General features: G+C 43.3%; 1 protein-coding gene across 2 annotated transcripts in view; it reads right to left on the bottom strand.

Annotated features, from left to right (window-relative positions):
* Nucleotides 1-13,100, bottom strand: part of SGCZ (sarcoglycan zeta) — a 547,569-nt gene that overhangs the window by 35,287 nt on the left and 499,182 nt on the right. For both annotated transcript variants that reach the window (XM_083630759.1, XM_083630758.1), the window contains one exon: nt 9,100-9,222. In XM_083630759.1, the coding sequence (XP_083486885.1) occupies nt 9,100-9,222 (123 nt within the window). The remainder of the gene's footprint in view (nt 1-9,099; nt 9,223-13,100) is intronic.

Raw genomic sequence — 13,100 nt, 5'->3', positions numbered from 1 at the left:
TATAGGCAAGCCTGTTCTGTATTTATGTTTTGCTAGTCCTGAATGCATGAACCTATTTATTCACATCATGCCTCAGGGACAAACTGCATTCTATGTTAAACATATAGCTTGGCATTCCATTTTGTTTTGTTTTTTAAAGTTTAAATAGCAGACACCTGGGATGCCCAGATAGGATAAAAAATGTGGTGAGGGTAGAAGGCTATGCTCTTTAATCCTTTGCAGTGTACCACAATATCAATGAAAATACATATTCTTGCTCAGAAGCTGCTATTTCCATCGGGAGAAAATTTGCCACTGGCTGTTTCACAACCAGCAACTGGCCCAAGATAAAAAAAAAATAAGCTGTTATTTGTTTTCTGATTGTCTGGTGACTCTAGCCGATAAAGGTCGTTCCCAGTGACAATCAATAATATTTGCCTTTTAGACTCATCTCTTTTTGTCTAGCAATAATCAAATTTAAAAGTTGAACATCAAAAGAAAATACTTTTTAAAGTGGACCATGGGATCTAGGGCCAGATTCCATTAGTGGAAGCCAGATGGAGACCTGTCAATCTAATAAATTGTATGCCTCCTTTATTCAATTGTATTTCTCATTTCCAAGATACCTGGTAGACTTGCCAAATCTCAGAATGTGGGTGGCCTTTACACAGGCAAGATTAAATGTTCTCCCACTAGCAGATTGGATGGGCCAGTATAAAGGAATTCCTAAGAAAGACAGAGTCTGTGGCTGCAACTCAGTATCAATAGGAGATGCAACTCATGTGCTCCCTTTCTATAATGAACTTAGAAACAATTATATTCACCCACTGTTAAGAGCACAGAAGGGAAGGCCATACCTTGGTAAAGACCTGTTTCTTGCAGAGAAATGCATATCTTTCAGAATACAGTGGTACCTCAGGTTACATACGCTTCAAGTTACATACGCTTCAGGTTACAGACTCCGATAACCCAGAAATAGTACCTCGGATTAAGAACTTTGCTTCAGGATAAGAACAGTAATTGTGCGGCAGCAGCGGGAGGCCCCATTAGCTAAAGTGGTGCTTCAGGTTAATAACAGTTTCAGGTTAAGAACGGACCTCTGGAACAAATTAAGTACGTAACCAGAGGTTCCACTGTATCTAAATTTCTTGTTAAGACTCTATAGACCTGTGCTACAAAATTTAAAGGGCATATAGGAAATGATGTGTGCTTTAAAGGTTAAGGAGTAGAAATGCAAATTACCATTGTTATTGTTTTCTTTTTAATATGTGTATATAGCAGTCACAAAATTAAAAGGCGCCTGCTTCTTGGGATAAAAGTGATGACAAACCTAGACAGCATTTTAAAAAGCAGAGACATCACCTTGCCGACAATGGTCTTTAGAGTTAAAGCTATGGTTTTCCCAGTAGTGATGTATGGGAAGTGAGAGCTGCACCATAAAGAAGGCTGATCGCCGAAGAATTGATACTTTTGAATTATGGTGCTGGAGGAGACACTTGAGAGTCCCATGGACTGCAAGAAGATCAAACCTATCCATTCTGAAGGAAATCAGTCCTGAGTGCTCACTGGAAGGACAGATCCTGAAGCTGAGGCTCCAATATTTTGGCCACCCCATGAGAAGAGAAGAATCCCTGGAAGAGACCCTGATGTTGGGAAAGATGGAGGGCACAAGGAGAAGGGGACGACAGAGGACGAGATGGTTGGACAGTGTTGTCGAAGCTACCAGCATGAGTTTGACCAAACTGCGGGAGGCAGTGGAAGACAGGAGTGCCTGGCGTGCTCTGGTCCATGGGGTCACGAAGAGTCGGACACGACTAAACCACAACAAACATTTTATATGTGTATATATGTATAAAATACAATAAACTGACTGACTGAAGCCAGTACAAAGACTGCTGCTAGCACTCATTCCAACACCTCTACAATAACTCTTTATATATTCTCTGTATACATAGTTTGAACAGTTCATCACTATTCCTTTTTTGTGATGGAGTAGTGCTGCTTCCCGTCTACAAAACAAAAATTATCAAAGGCCTCACAGCTGTGATCCAGCTTTATATGACAGAGACATGTGCATGAAGTTTAGTTCAATGCAACTTGATAAAAGAATGTCAAATGTTTGTGTATGTGAGACAGTGTGTGTGTGTGTGTGTGTGTGTGAGAGAGAGAGAGAGAGAGAGAGAGAGAGAGAGAGAGAGAGAGAGAAACAGGGATGGACACATCAATTTCAATTTCTCTCACTTATTCCCCATCTTAGGTCCAGATGACCCTATTTGCATATCAGTTTGTGATTTTATATTTTTAAAAGTTCACATAAAAAATTGTGCTCATTTCTGTATACATTTCCCCTCACCTTTTCGTATGCAACATTGCCTAAAATAGGAATGCTTGCAAGCAATTCCCCTTAATATACATTTTTGTATGTTATTTCTATATTATGTTCATTAATACAAGTACTTTTGTGCACACTTTCCCACTGTGGACTCCCCCCCCCCTTTTTCCATTTTGTGCTTGCGTGATGGAGAGCTTAATTGCAAAATTCGTAGAAGTGCAAATTCTGAAAGATACCTGCATAACAGTACGGGGACTGCGAATTAGGAAGGTTCATGTCAAAATGTGAACCAGATGACTTGCATCCCTATCTCTGGATCAACTTCAGAATTTCTTTTGGACCTTTGACCCATCACAGTCTTTTAAGGAACCCGGGGCCAAGCACCTTAAGGGGGTACAAGTACCCAGAGCAACTGTGATGCTGTAGGGGACGGAAAGTAGGCTTGGAGTACTGGTGTGATCTCCCCTTTTCAGGCAGTGTACCGCTGTATTCTGCAACATCGGCAGCTTTCTAGTAGTCATCAAGGGCAGCCGCATGTCATCTAGCCTCGAGGTGACGAAGGAATGAATGATGGTTGCGAGGTACAACTAGAACACTGCCAAAAGGCATTATATTCCCCAAGCTAGGAACACAGAGATAACTTTCTCCTTGTAGTTGCCTTTGAGTTCTGACCCCCAAATTGTGTTGCTTTTAAATTTTTCAGCAAACATGTGCAAGTCCCCACGGTTTGCATCAGTCGGCTTATATTACGTCCTGTGACATGATATAACTGATGAAATATGGCAGGGCACTGGAGTGCCAAGTGTCACAAAGAGATTTTCAAAGGCTTTTCCCACCTTCAGATACACATTCAATAAGTACCTTACCTTGAAGTGCTTGACACAGTAAAAGAAGACGTTAGGTACTTAGTTTAGACCAGGCATGGCTAACTGATGGTTTGTGGGCAGGACCCTGTGAAATGTGAGTCAAGATGTGGTAAGACAACAACAGAAATGTTGCCTCCCCCTTTTTTTACTTGTAATGAAAAGTTAAACATCCATGTTCAATTTCTACTTTAGATGCCATGAAAATGTATGGCCGAAATAAACCAACTGGTCCTGCTAGTGGTAACCTGTTAGTGCAATTGTGATTCCCCCCCTATTTGTACCCTGCGCCCCCCAAATTAGCTGAAGGGGAAACCCCAGAACAGTGTGCAGGGGGAGGTGATTCTGTTGGATAAGCAGAAATGTTTGCATTAACAGAATGTTTGTGACAGTGTGGTGTTGAATTCCCTCTAAAGTAATTATATTTTATGTGCAATGCTGAACATATGGGTTCCATAATTGTGACGCCCTTACTGCTAGATGGTGTCATTATTATCACAGAAATATCTGTGTTGAATGTTTTGGTATTATGAAGCATGGGGCAAGTACTACGACACAACTGCATTTCATTGGATAAAATACTTGGGTAGAAGTTTGCAGATATGGTCTCTTTCCCATCCCATACTGGCCACATGGAGGATTCTGGGGTTGATTTCTAGCATTCAACAAAGCAGGAAAATCTCTCTCTCTCTCTCTGCTCGAGGCCAAGAAAGCTGACTCAATACTGTACAAGTACATTTCATATGTTTAAATATTCATTTACGCAGTTTTAAAAATAGTGAAGCAAGTTGGAACTATTTCTCCTAGTCTTTGTGGAGAAAGGTTTTAAAACAATAACCCACAATCCAAAAAGAGGTTTTGCGTGATAGTAAGCAAAGAGGGAGGGACACAGGTGGCACTGTGGGTTAAACCACGGAGCCTAGGACTTGCCGATCAGAAGGCCGGTGGTTCAAATCCCCGCGACGGGGTGAGCTCCCATTGCTCGGTCTTCTCCTGCCAACCTAGCAGTTTGAAAGCACGTCAAAGTGCAAGTAGATAAATAGGTACCGCTCCGGCAGAAAGGTAAATGGCATTTCCATGCGCTGCTCTGGTTCGCCAGAAGCGGCTTAGTCATGCTGACCACATGACCCGGAAGCTGTACGCCGGCTCCCTCGGCCAATAAAGTGAGATGAGTGCCACAATCCCAGAGTCGGCCACAACTGGACCTAATGGTCAGGGGTCCCTGTACCTTTACCTAAACAAAGTGGACTGAATTCAACTAATGAGTCCTGTCAGTGGAGGCCTGCACAAGAATTTCCCTTTGTACAAGGGGTCTTTCCCCATGTGCCCCCCCCAAAAAATGGCTTGAGAGGGGTCAGGAGAATCCCCAGAACAATGCATGGAGAGAAGGGTCCGTTTTATATGGGAAGCTGAAAAGCTTGCCCTGACATATCAACATTGACTGATATGAGATAATTTGTTATAAGTACAGTGGTACCTCGGGTTAAGTACTTAATTCGTTCTGGAGGTCCGTTCTTAACCTGAAACTGTTCTTAACCTGAAGCACCACTTTAGCTAATGGGGCCTCCTGCTGCTGCCGTGCCACCGGAGCCCGATTTCTGTTCTTATCCTGAAGCAAAGTTCTTAACCTGAAGCACTATTTCTGGCTTAGCGGAGTGTGTAACCTGAAGCGTATGTAACCTGAAGCGTATGTAACCCAAGGTACCACTGTATGGATAAAAATACAGGCCTCAGTGTAACTGGTTTCTAATGCCAACTGACACAATGGAAAATCCCACAAGCCATATGATCACCTCTCCAAAATCTTTAGAAACTGTATCAGCCTAGCTGTTCCTTGGCAAACTAAAGAAATCCTACATAATGTCTCCCAGGCCCCAGCTAGAAATAAACTGCCAGTCACTCCATACAATTAACTATTTACGGGCTGAAAAGTTTATTTTAGCCGAACAACATTCACATATGTAACTTTACCTTTCTCCACACAGGCTATTATTTTACATAACAGTTGCAACTTAGCTGTTTTATATTCATTAGAGGAGACTTTAAATATCTGTTTTGAAAGCTTGTGTCAATTATTTGCTTAAGGCTGAGCTTCAGAACATTTAGCGATCTGAGATTTTTATCTGCCAGCAGGATTCTTTCAGTTTTTGTATTTAGCTTAATTCTGGTATTTTTCAAGTTTCGTTTCCTTCCTTGCTAAGGCAAACATCTTGAAAATGACTGCGTCTCAGATATTTATTCTCCTTTGGCTTTTGAAGTCTAGCAAACAGACAAAATTAGCAGTAGTTCACTGGTCACAAGACAACTGCCAATTAGTCTGCTAAGACAAATACTAGATTTTAAAGATTTATGCTAAAAAAGAAAGTTATAAAATATCAGCACCAATGGCCCTTTTTTGTGTGTGTGGGGGGGGAAGTATTTTTAGAAATACAAGAAATGTTCACTGTTCCCTTGAACAACTGACACAGGGGAAATATTTTATTCTCAAAAACCAGCCACACTGGTCATTATCTTTGATAAATCAGGAATAGTAAAGAGTAAGGATGCTGTGATGATCAGCCAAGTTTGATTTCCAATATGTATATAGTAGTTCCACTGGTGCAGACAAGTATACCAGATTTTTCTGTTATCTGATTCTACTTTATTTCTGGGGTGGCAGAAATTATTGCGAACGGAATGCACAAACTCCTGTACATGGTTATTGGGGAGGGGGTATATATCTAGTTGGCTCTACAAAGAAGAGGTGTTCTTGCTGAAAACTTCTAAACTCCTTACAAACTTAGTGTTTATTATTTACATTGCATACACACAGAATGTTTATTGGGGTGGGGTATATGGGAATTGTTTGTTGGTGTATTGTTATAAACTGAAAAATAAATATTAAAAAATGTTTTTGTGCTAGCCTGGGAACTGTGTGTACAGATTTGTGTTCAAATGAAAGCCTCTGTAAACATACAAATAGGAGAATGTGCACGTAGGGAAGATAGGGAGACAAAAAAGGATGCAGCTGAAATCAACCATATGAGAGATTTTTTTGCTGGCTGGCAGTCTGCAGGCTTGGGGACCTGCTCTTGCTTTTGAACATTTGTGATACTTTCAAAATTAGAACTTTTGGTCTGGATGCCAGGAAGCTCTCCCTTGCTCAACTTGTATGTTTGCAAATAGAGACTCCACAAAAATTTCTGGTAGTTTCTCATCATAAGGAAACTGATTTAGTAATGATTGTCCCTGAAACTTCCTGACACTTTGGGATGTGGAGATTATAGAGTTTGCATTATAGAGTTGTTCTATGCATTACTCTCAGCTCAAATTGTAGAATTTGGGATGCAGCATTTCAAATTGCAGGAATGCTGGTGGCGCTGTGGGTTAAACCACAGAGCCTAGGACTTGCCGATCAGAAGGCCGGTGGTTCGAATCCCCGTGATGGGGTGAGCTCCCGTTGCTCCGTCCCAGCTCCTGCCAACCTAGCAGTTCGAAAGCACGTCAAAGTGCAAGTAGATAAATAGGTACCACTCCGGCGGGAAGGTAAACGGCATTTCCGTGCGCTGCTCTGGTTTGCCAGAAGTAGCTTAGTCATGCTGGCCAGACGACCCGGAAGCTGTACGCCGGCTCCCTTGGCCAGTAAAGCGAGATGAGCGCCGCAACCCCAGAGTCGGTCACGACTGGACCTAATGGTCAGGGGTCCCTTTACCTTTACCTATTTCAAATTGCAGATGGGGTATCACATTTTTTAATTGTTTTCAATGTTAAAAAAAAGAGAGAGTGAGTTCCTGACATGTAGAAAACTAGAATAGCAAAGAAGAAATAGCATAGCTCTTTCCCCCATTTTATAGTTTACCACACAAGGGGTTTATTTTTTGTTTATTTTTTTACATAGGGAAGCATTCAAAAAATGATACCCAAAATGTAAAGCGGTGGGTCAGCCTCTCATTCTGCATAATGTGTCAAATAAATCTTGGACAATCAGTCTCATGATTTTAGTTGTATGATTCATCCTTTCCAAGTCAAATAATAATGCGGAACATTTTAAAGTGTGCTAAACATTGCTATCTGCACCAATATAATTATACAATTTGCAGTAACAAGAGTCAGTTTGTAGCGTTGGATTGAATCAGCAACCTCTTGCTTCCGGTACATTGCAGTATAACATGGGCATAAAGTATAAACCAAGGCAATATTAAATGTAACCACCACCATTGGTTTGACAGAGTACATGCCAACGCAGTCAAAATAGTCTTTGGAAATTTTAGTGAAATGCAGTCTTTCACTGGAGAATAACTGACCCACTGAGGGAAAGCCTTTCCTCAGTATTCTGATCCATGGAGTAGTCCTCTAGTAAGAAATAGGTTTCGACTTCCCCAGTTCAAGGTGAACTGTCTTGAAGCACTCTTTATAGAGTACTTTTAAGTACGTACCCTTAAGTCACAGAGAAATTAGAGCTGACATTTTGAGTACAGGCGACTATTAACACGCTGGGTAACGGCAGCTTTTATGACTATTGGGGGTGGGGGTGGCGTTACCTAAGTAAACCTCTCAAAATGTCAAAAGCGCAATAAATTAATGCCGTATTAATGATGGCATGTGAAACAGAACTGCGGGTAGAGAGTCGAATTCTACAGCAGGAGAATATCCATCTACGTTATTGCTGTGTCTGGACAGCAACAAAAGGGGAGGGGAGAACTCAGCGTCACAGCGATCCGGATCTTACACCTTAGTTTTGCAAAGAACAGAGCCAGAAAGGTAGATGCAACTCAGCAACTTGCATGTTTATTTTTTTAAAGCAGACATAAAAACAAACTCAAGGTGAGGTTAGACCAGGTGAATGCCCCTCCTACTCTTTGCCAGCCTCACCTTCAAGGCCCTGAGTTGGACCTTCCATGGAAGTACGTTGCTACTCAGGACTGTATCTGTTGCCACTCACCTTGCTGCTCTCTCTTTCTCCTGGCTTCCCAGTCAGGATGAGGGTGCAGCAGCCTATGTCCGCTCGGTCCCTGGCTCTGTTTTGGGGCCCAGCTGGCCACCATTTTGGCACTTTGGTGCCCATCATGCCACCCCCTAGCACAAGGCAGTGCCTATCACTCCTCAGTTTCTTGGTTTCACCGAGCTTCTTCCTCCTCAAACATTCCTGACTCCTTCGCTCCCCCCTTTTTCCTTTATGCAGAATCCACCAAGTCGACCCACTTCCAGTTTACTCATCCTTCAGCCCTTTGACTGGTCACAACCCCCTTCTTATCTATCTTAGGCTTTTCTTTCCTTTGCCTAAGATAAGGATATTTCTTGAGTGCTGGTCCTTGGGTAGCCAAAATTATCCACACATGAGAGGGAGGTATCCCTGTATAGGGAATTTTTAAATGTCTGATTTTTTTGTGATTTTATATTTGTTGGAAGCTGTCCGGAGTGTCTGGGGCAACCCAGCCAGATGGGAGTATTAGTAGTAGTAGTAGTATTAGTAGTAGTAGTAGTAGTAGTAGTAGTAGTAGTTTTGGGGAACCACAAAGGGCAAAAAAGATTTAGCGAAAACCCTTAGAGAGGACCCCCCCCCCAAATAAAACAGTCTAATAAAGATTGAGCATGCTCAGTGCACATGGAATGCTGACTGTTGAGCAGCCAGGGAGGGGAGAACAAAAAGCTGGGGTAGGGAGCGGAATGGACTAGGATTTCTGGAATGATGAACAGGAGCATTCCACACTGCCATATTTGGTTGCAGGTTCTATTTCTGCACCCTTAATTCAGAACGTGTGGTATATCTGTTGGCAGAGAGCATGAACATGCATTAGAAAAATGTGCAAAAATGATGGAGAGCAAGTCTGCGTCCTCATTTAAAATAAACTGTGGTACGCTTATGCAAACGTTATGGACGTATCATCATCAATACCATTAGCACTTTTAAATAAATAAAAAAAGGAGGCCGCTGTTCTTCCCTACCTGTGACTTTCAGTCTGTCTGCTCCAATGACGATCTCTTCTTCATCAGCAGAGAAGAGCACCCTTCCATCTTCACTGGAGCTCACTTCAAATCTCTTACACTGGGCTTCTACAGCGTCAGCACCTAAGGAGAGAAAACAAAGCTTTGAGGCAGAGGCCACCACTTACATGATGAGCTCAAGCATTTCACTCCCACCACTGCAACTTTCACCATTTCCAAAAGGTAGCTGGGGATGGCCACCTAGTTTTCTTCGCAGGGGGATTCCAGAACTGTCAAAATGGGCTGGGATGTAAGGTGGGTATTTTGATCCCCAATTAATGTCTCAATGAATGGCACAATTCTTTTAATCACACCCTGCGGATATTTTTGAAAGCATGTATGCAAATTAAATGCCTAACTGATGCATCCCCGAAGCCCATTAAAGGGGAAATCTGCAAAGAATTCATCCCCGCCCCCCGACACAGTTCTCCTGATTACTTTGGAACTAGGCAAGACTAGGTAGTTGACTACTGTTTAAGTGCCCTTTATAGTTGTTGACTTAGTTGCCCTAATCACAAACAATTTTTGTTGTGTGTGACATCAACACACATAGGTGGGATTCCCTTAAAAAAATATATTTTACATGGGATAAGTTTCAGACATGGCCTTTACATTAGAAGGATTTTTAAGGATTGGGAAATCCTACTTATATGCATATGAATTGCATTTGCAGTCGCTCTGGACTTCAGTTTAGAGCGTTACATGAAGCTAAAGACTAATTGACACTACTCAGCTTGACTCTCATGTCAATGAAAAACAATGCATGTTTTGATATATGCTTATGTATCATAGGCATTTTAATAAGAGAGCAAGGAATGGCTGCAGCCCTCCATCAAATTTGCTTGAGAATCCACATTTGCCACAATTCATTGTGTGGAATTTCTTTCGTGTGGACATCCCTGTGTGAAGATGGCTTACACGCCTTGAGTCTTGCTGCTGAAGGGGTCAGGATAATAATAATTTATTATTTATACCCTGCCCATCTGGCTGGGTTTCCCCAGCCACTCTGGGCGGCTTCCAACAAAAGAGTTAAAATACATTAAAACACTAGTCATTAAAAACTACCCTAAACACTGGACCTCAGTGTCCTGGCTGAACGATGGGGGTGGAGATGCTCCTTCAGGTATACTGGGCAGAGGCCATTTAGGGCTTTAAAGGTCAGCACCAACACTTTGAATTGTGCTCAGAAATGTACTGGGAGCCCATGTAGGTCTTTCAGAACCGGTGTTATATGGTCTCGGTGGCCACTCCCAGTCACCAGTCTAGCTGCCACATTCTGGATTAGTTGTAGTTTCTGGGTCACCTTCAAAGGTAGCCCCAAATAGAGTGCATTGCAGCAGTTCAAGCAGGAGATAACCAGAGCAAGCATTCATCATAACTTATCTGCACCCAGGAAAGCTTTCATGCATTACTTATATAAAAATCAGCATACGTCCAATTGGCCAGAACCTCCCATCGGTCCACCTGCCAACGAAGGCATATGTGGCAAGTCTCCAAGTCTTACAGATAGCTTCCCTCTCTAGGTCAGTAACCAAGCACACCAAGCCCACAGATAAGTGTAGCATCAAAGCAAGCCAATTAGCATATATCAAAGCAAGTGAATAAATATATATGAGCTCACTCTTTCAGCAACTACCAATTAATCCTGGGGTTATCTTGCTGATCAAGATAACCCTTTTACAGGCCTCCCGGAAGATTGCCACCTTTTGGTTTTATACAGTTTAGTAGTGTGATTGTCGTAGACATTAATTGTTAGTAACATACAAATACTGTACAATTTAAATAATACAGTTCTTGTTAAGTTTTATGTTAACAGACAAATCTTTATTATGGTGTGAATGTTTTACAGAAAGCTTATGAATTTCCTGTGGTACAAAATAAAAAGTTGTTTTTTTTTAATGGTGCTTTTGAGAATTAACCCCAAATATGAACAATTTGAAAAAGACCTGGGTTATATCCAGAATTCTCAGATAGATAAATGGGCATGATATTTACTTAGGACCTGGATGTTGGGAGCTGCTCAGAGTGGCTGGGGAGACTCAGCCAGATGGGTGGGGTATAAATAAATATTATTAATTATTATTATTATTATTATTATTATTATTATTATGACTTTTAGATGACCAAAGCAAAATAGCTAGGTTTTTTTTATTCTCAGTAGGTTGTAGTCAGATTAATCATGCTTAGAGTAGACCCACTGAAAGCAGACACTTCACTTTGTGACCATTTTGCATGTTCAGACCTTTAAACCTTCCCCTTAAATAAATTCAGACAAGACTCAAAATTTTGGTTTGGTTTTTGGCAGAATTTAGGCTACAACTTTATTGATTACAGCAAGTGAGTGGTTGCATAGGCTCTAGTTTGACTAGCTCCCTGCACCATTGCAGGTAGCGCTGACCCAGGGCACCAGCATAGGTCAGTCCAGGGTGAACACCCAGATAGGCGGAAAGCCGGGAACAGGCTATGTCCACCACCCAGATGTCCACCTGGACTCAGGGCATGGGCACAACCCCCTCACAGGGTTGACCAAACCATTGAGTCCCTGGATTCCTTTAACGGAATACCCTTCACATAGGGATGGCGAGAGCATTCCCCCATCCCTATCACCTGAACTAGAACCTATCCAGAACCTATCCACAACCTATCCACAATTACAAGTTGTGACGATTTGCTACATGGCAGGCGAAACCCAAATGGCACCAGCCAATCAGCCAAGTGGGGAAAATTCCTGCCGTGCCCCTGTCCCAAGACAGACAACAGACGACGACATAGCAAGGTCAAGCGTGCAAGCTCTAAATATAGGGAGAGGTGGGCGGGTGTCCACGCACCGAAAGAGGAAGCTTTGGGTCAGGTGTATAGGTATATATAGGTCCCTTGATCCGTTTAGCTTGCGTCCCATTGATCTGATTAAACCCTGCATCAAGGGACCTACCAACTGGGTGCTGTGGCTATCCAAATGTACCCACCCACAACACAGGGTTTCGTTGCCAGGTCTCACCGCAACACATGCCCTCTTTAAGGGAGGACCCGATTAAGCATGATGGGGACGCCAGGATAATAGACTTAAGAGTACACTCATCCAGCTGGGAGTAGAGCAACGGGTCAGCCACTCTGCCACCTGAAATTTTGCCAACTCACACCAGATGTGATGGAAGGTGGAGGCTGTGTCAGCCACAGGCTAGTGCAGCTTAGGATCGGGCACACTGACGTGACTCTGCTTAGCCCTGGCAACACCCTGTTTCAAAGCCGTGTGCTGGCTACCATCAGTGGAAACATCCCCAGTGGCAGAGCTTGACTCACAACCAGTGGCGGAGGAAGCCACTCGGGCGCCTGGGGTGGGGCGAGCCGCTCATAGGGGCGGGGCAAGGCCAGGGCGAGCTGCCCATAGGGGCCTCCAGAGTCTCCTCCCACTCAGATGCCCTACAGCTGGGGGTGGGGTGGCAGCAGGCGGACTGTTTGTGCAGCATGGAGCCTGTGCGTGCCCAAGCCACTGCATCTCTCCCAGGAGAGACGCATGGCTCGGGCGCACTGCAGGTCCTGCGGTGAATGCCACCCGGCATTTTGTCATCCCCCTTCGTCCGTCCCTGCTCACAACACAGCTGCAGTGGCAGCCTTCAAGGCAGCAGAGCCTCCCACATGGGCAGATAAACACCTTCACAAAACTTGTATGTTTGTGGTCTGTATGTGTCAGTATGTTTCCAAGCACAATTCAAAGTGTTGGTGCTGGCCTTTAAAGCCCTAAACGGCCTCGGCCCAGTATACCTGAAGGAGTGTCTCCACCCCCATCGTTCTACCCGGACATTTCTGGCAGTTCCCTCCCTGTGAGAAGTGAGGTTACAGAGAACCAGACAGAGGGCCTTCTCGGTAGTGGCGCCCGCCCTGTGGAATGCCCTTCCCATTAGATGTCAAGGAAATAAACAACTATCTGACTTTTAGAAAACATCTGAAGGCAGCTCTGTTTA

Source organism: Podarcis filfolensis, assembly GCF_964270895.1.
Source record: "Podarcis filfolensis genome assembly, chromosome: 9".
Classification (NCBI taxonomy): domain Eukaryota; kingdom Metazoa; phylum Chordata; class Lepidosauria; order Squamata; family Lacertidae; genus Podarcis; species Podarcis filfolensis.
Note: the sequence above shows the minus strand (reverse complement) of the source record. Positions and strands in the feature narration are given on the sequence as shown.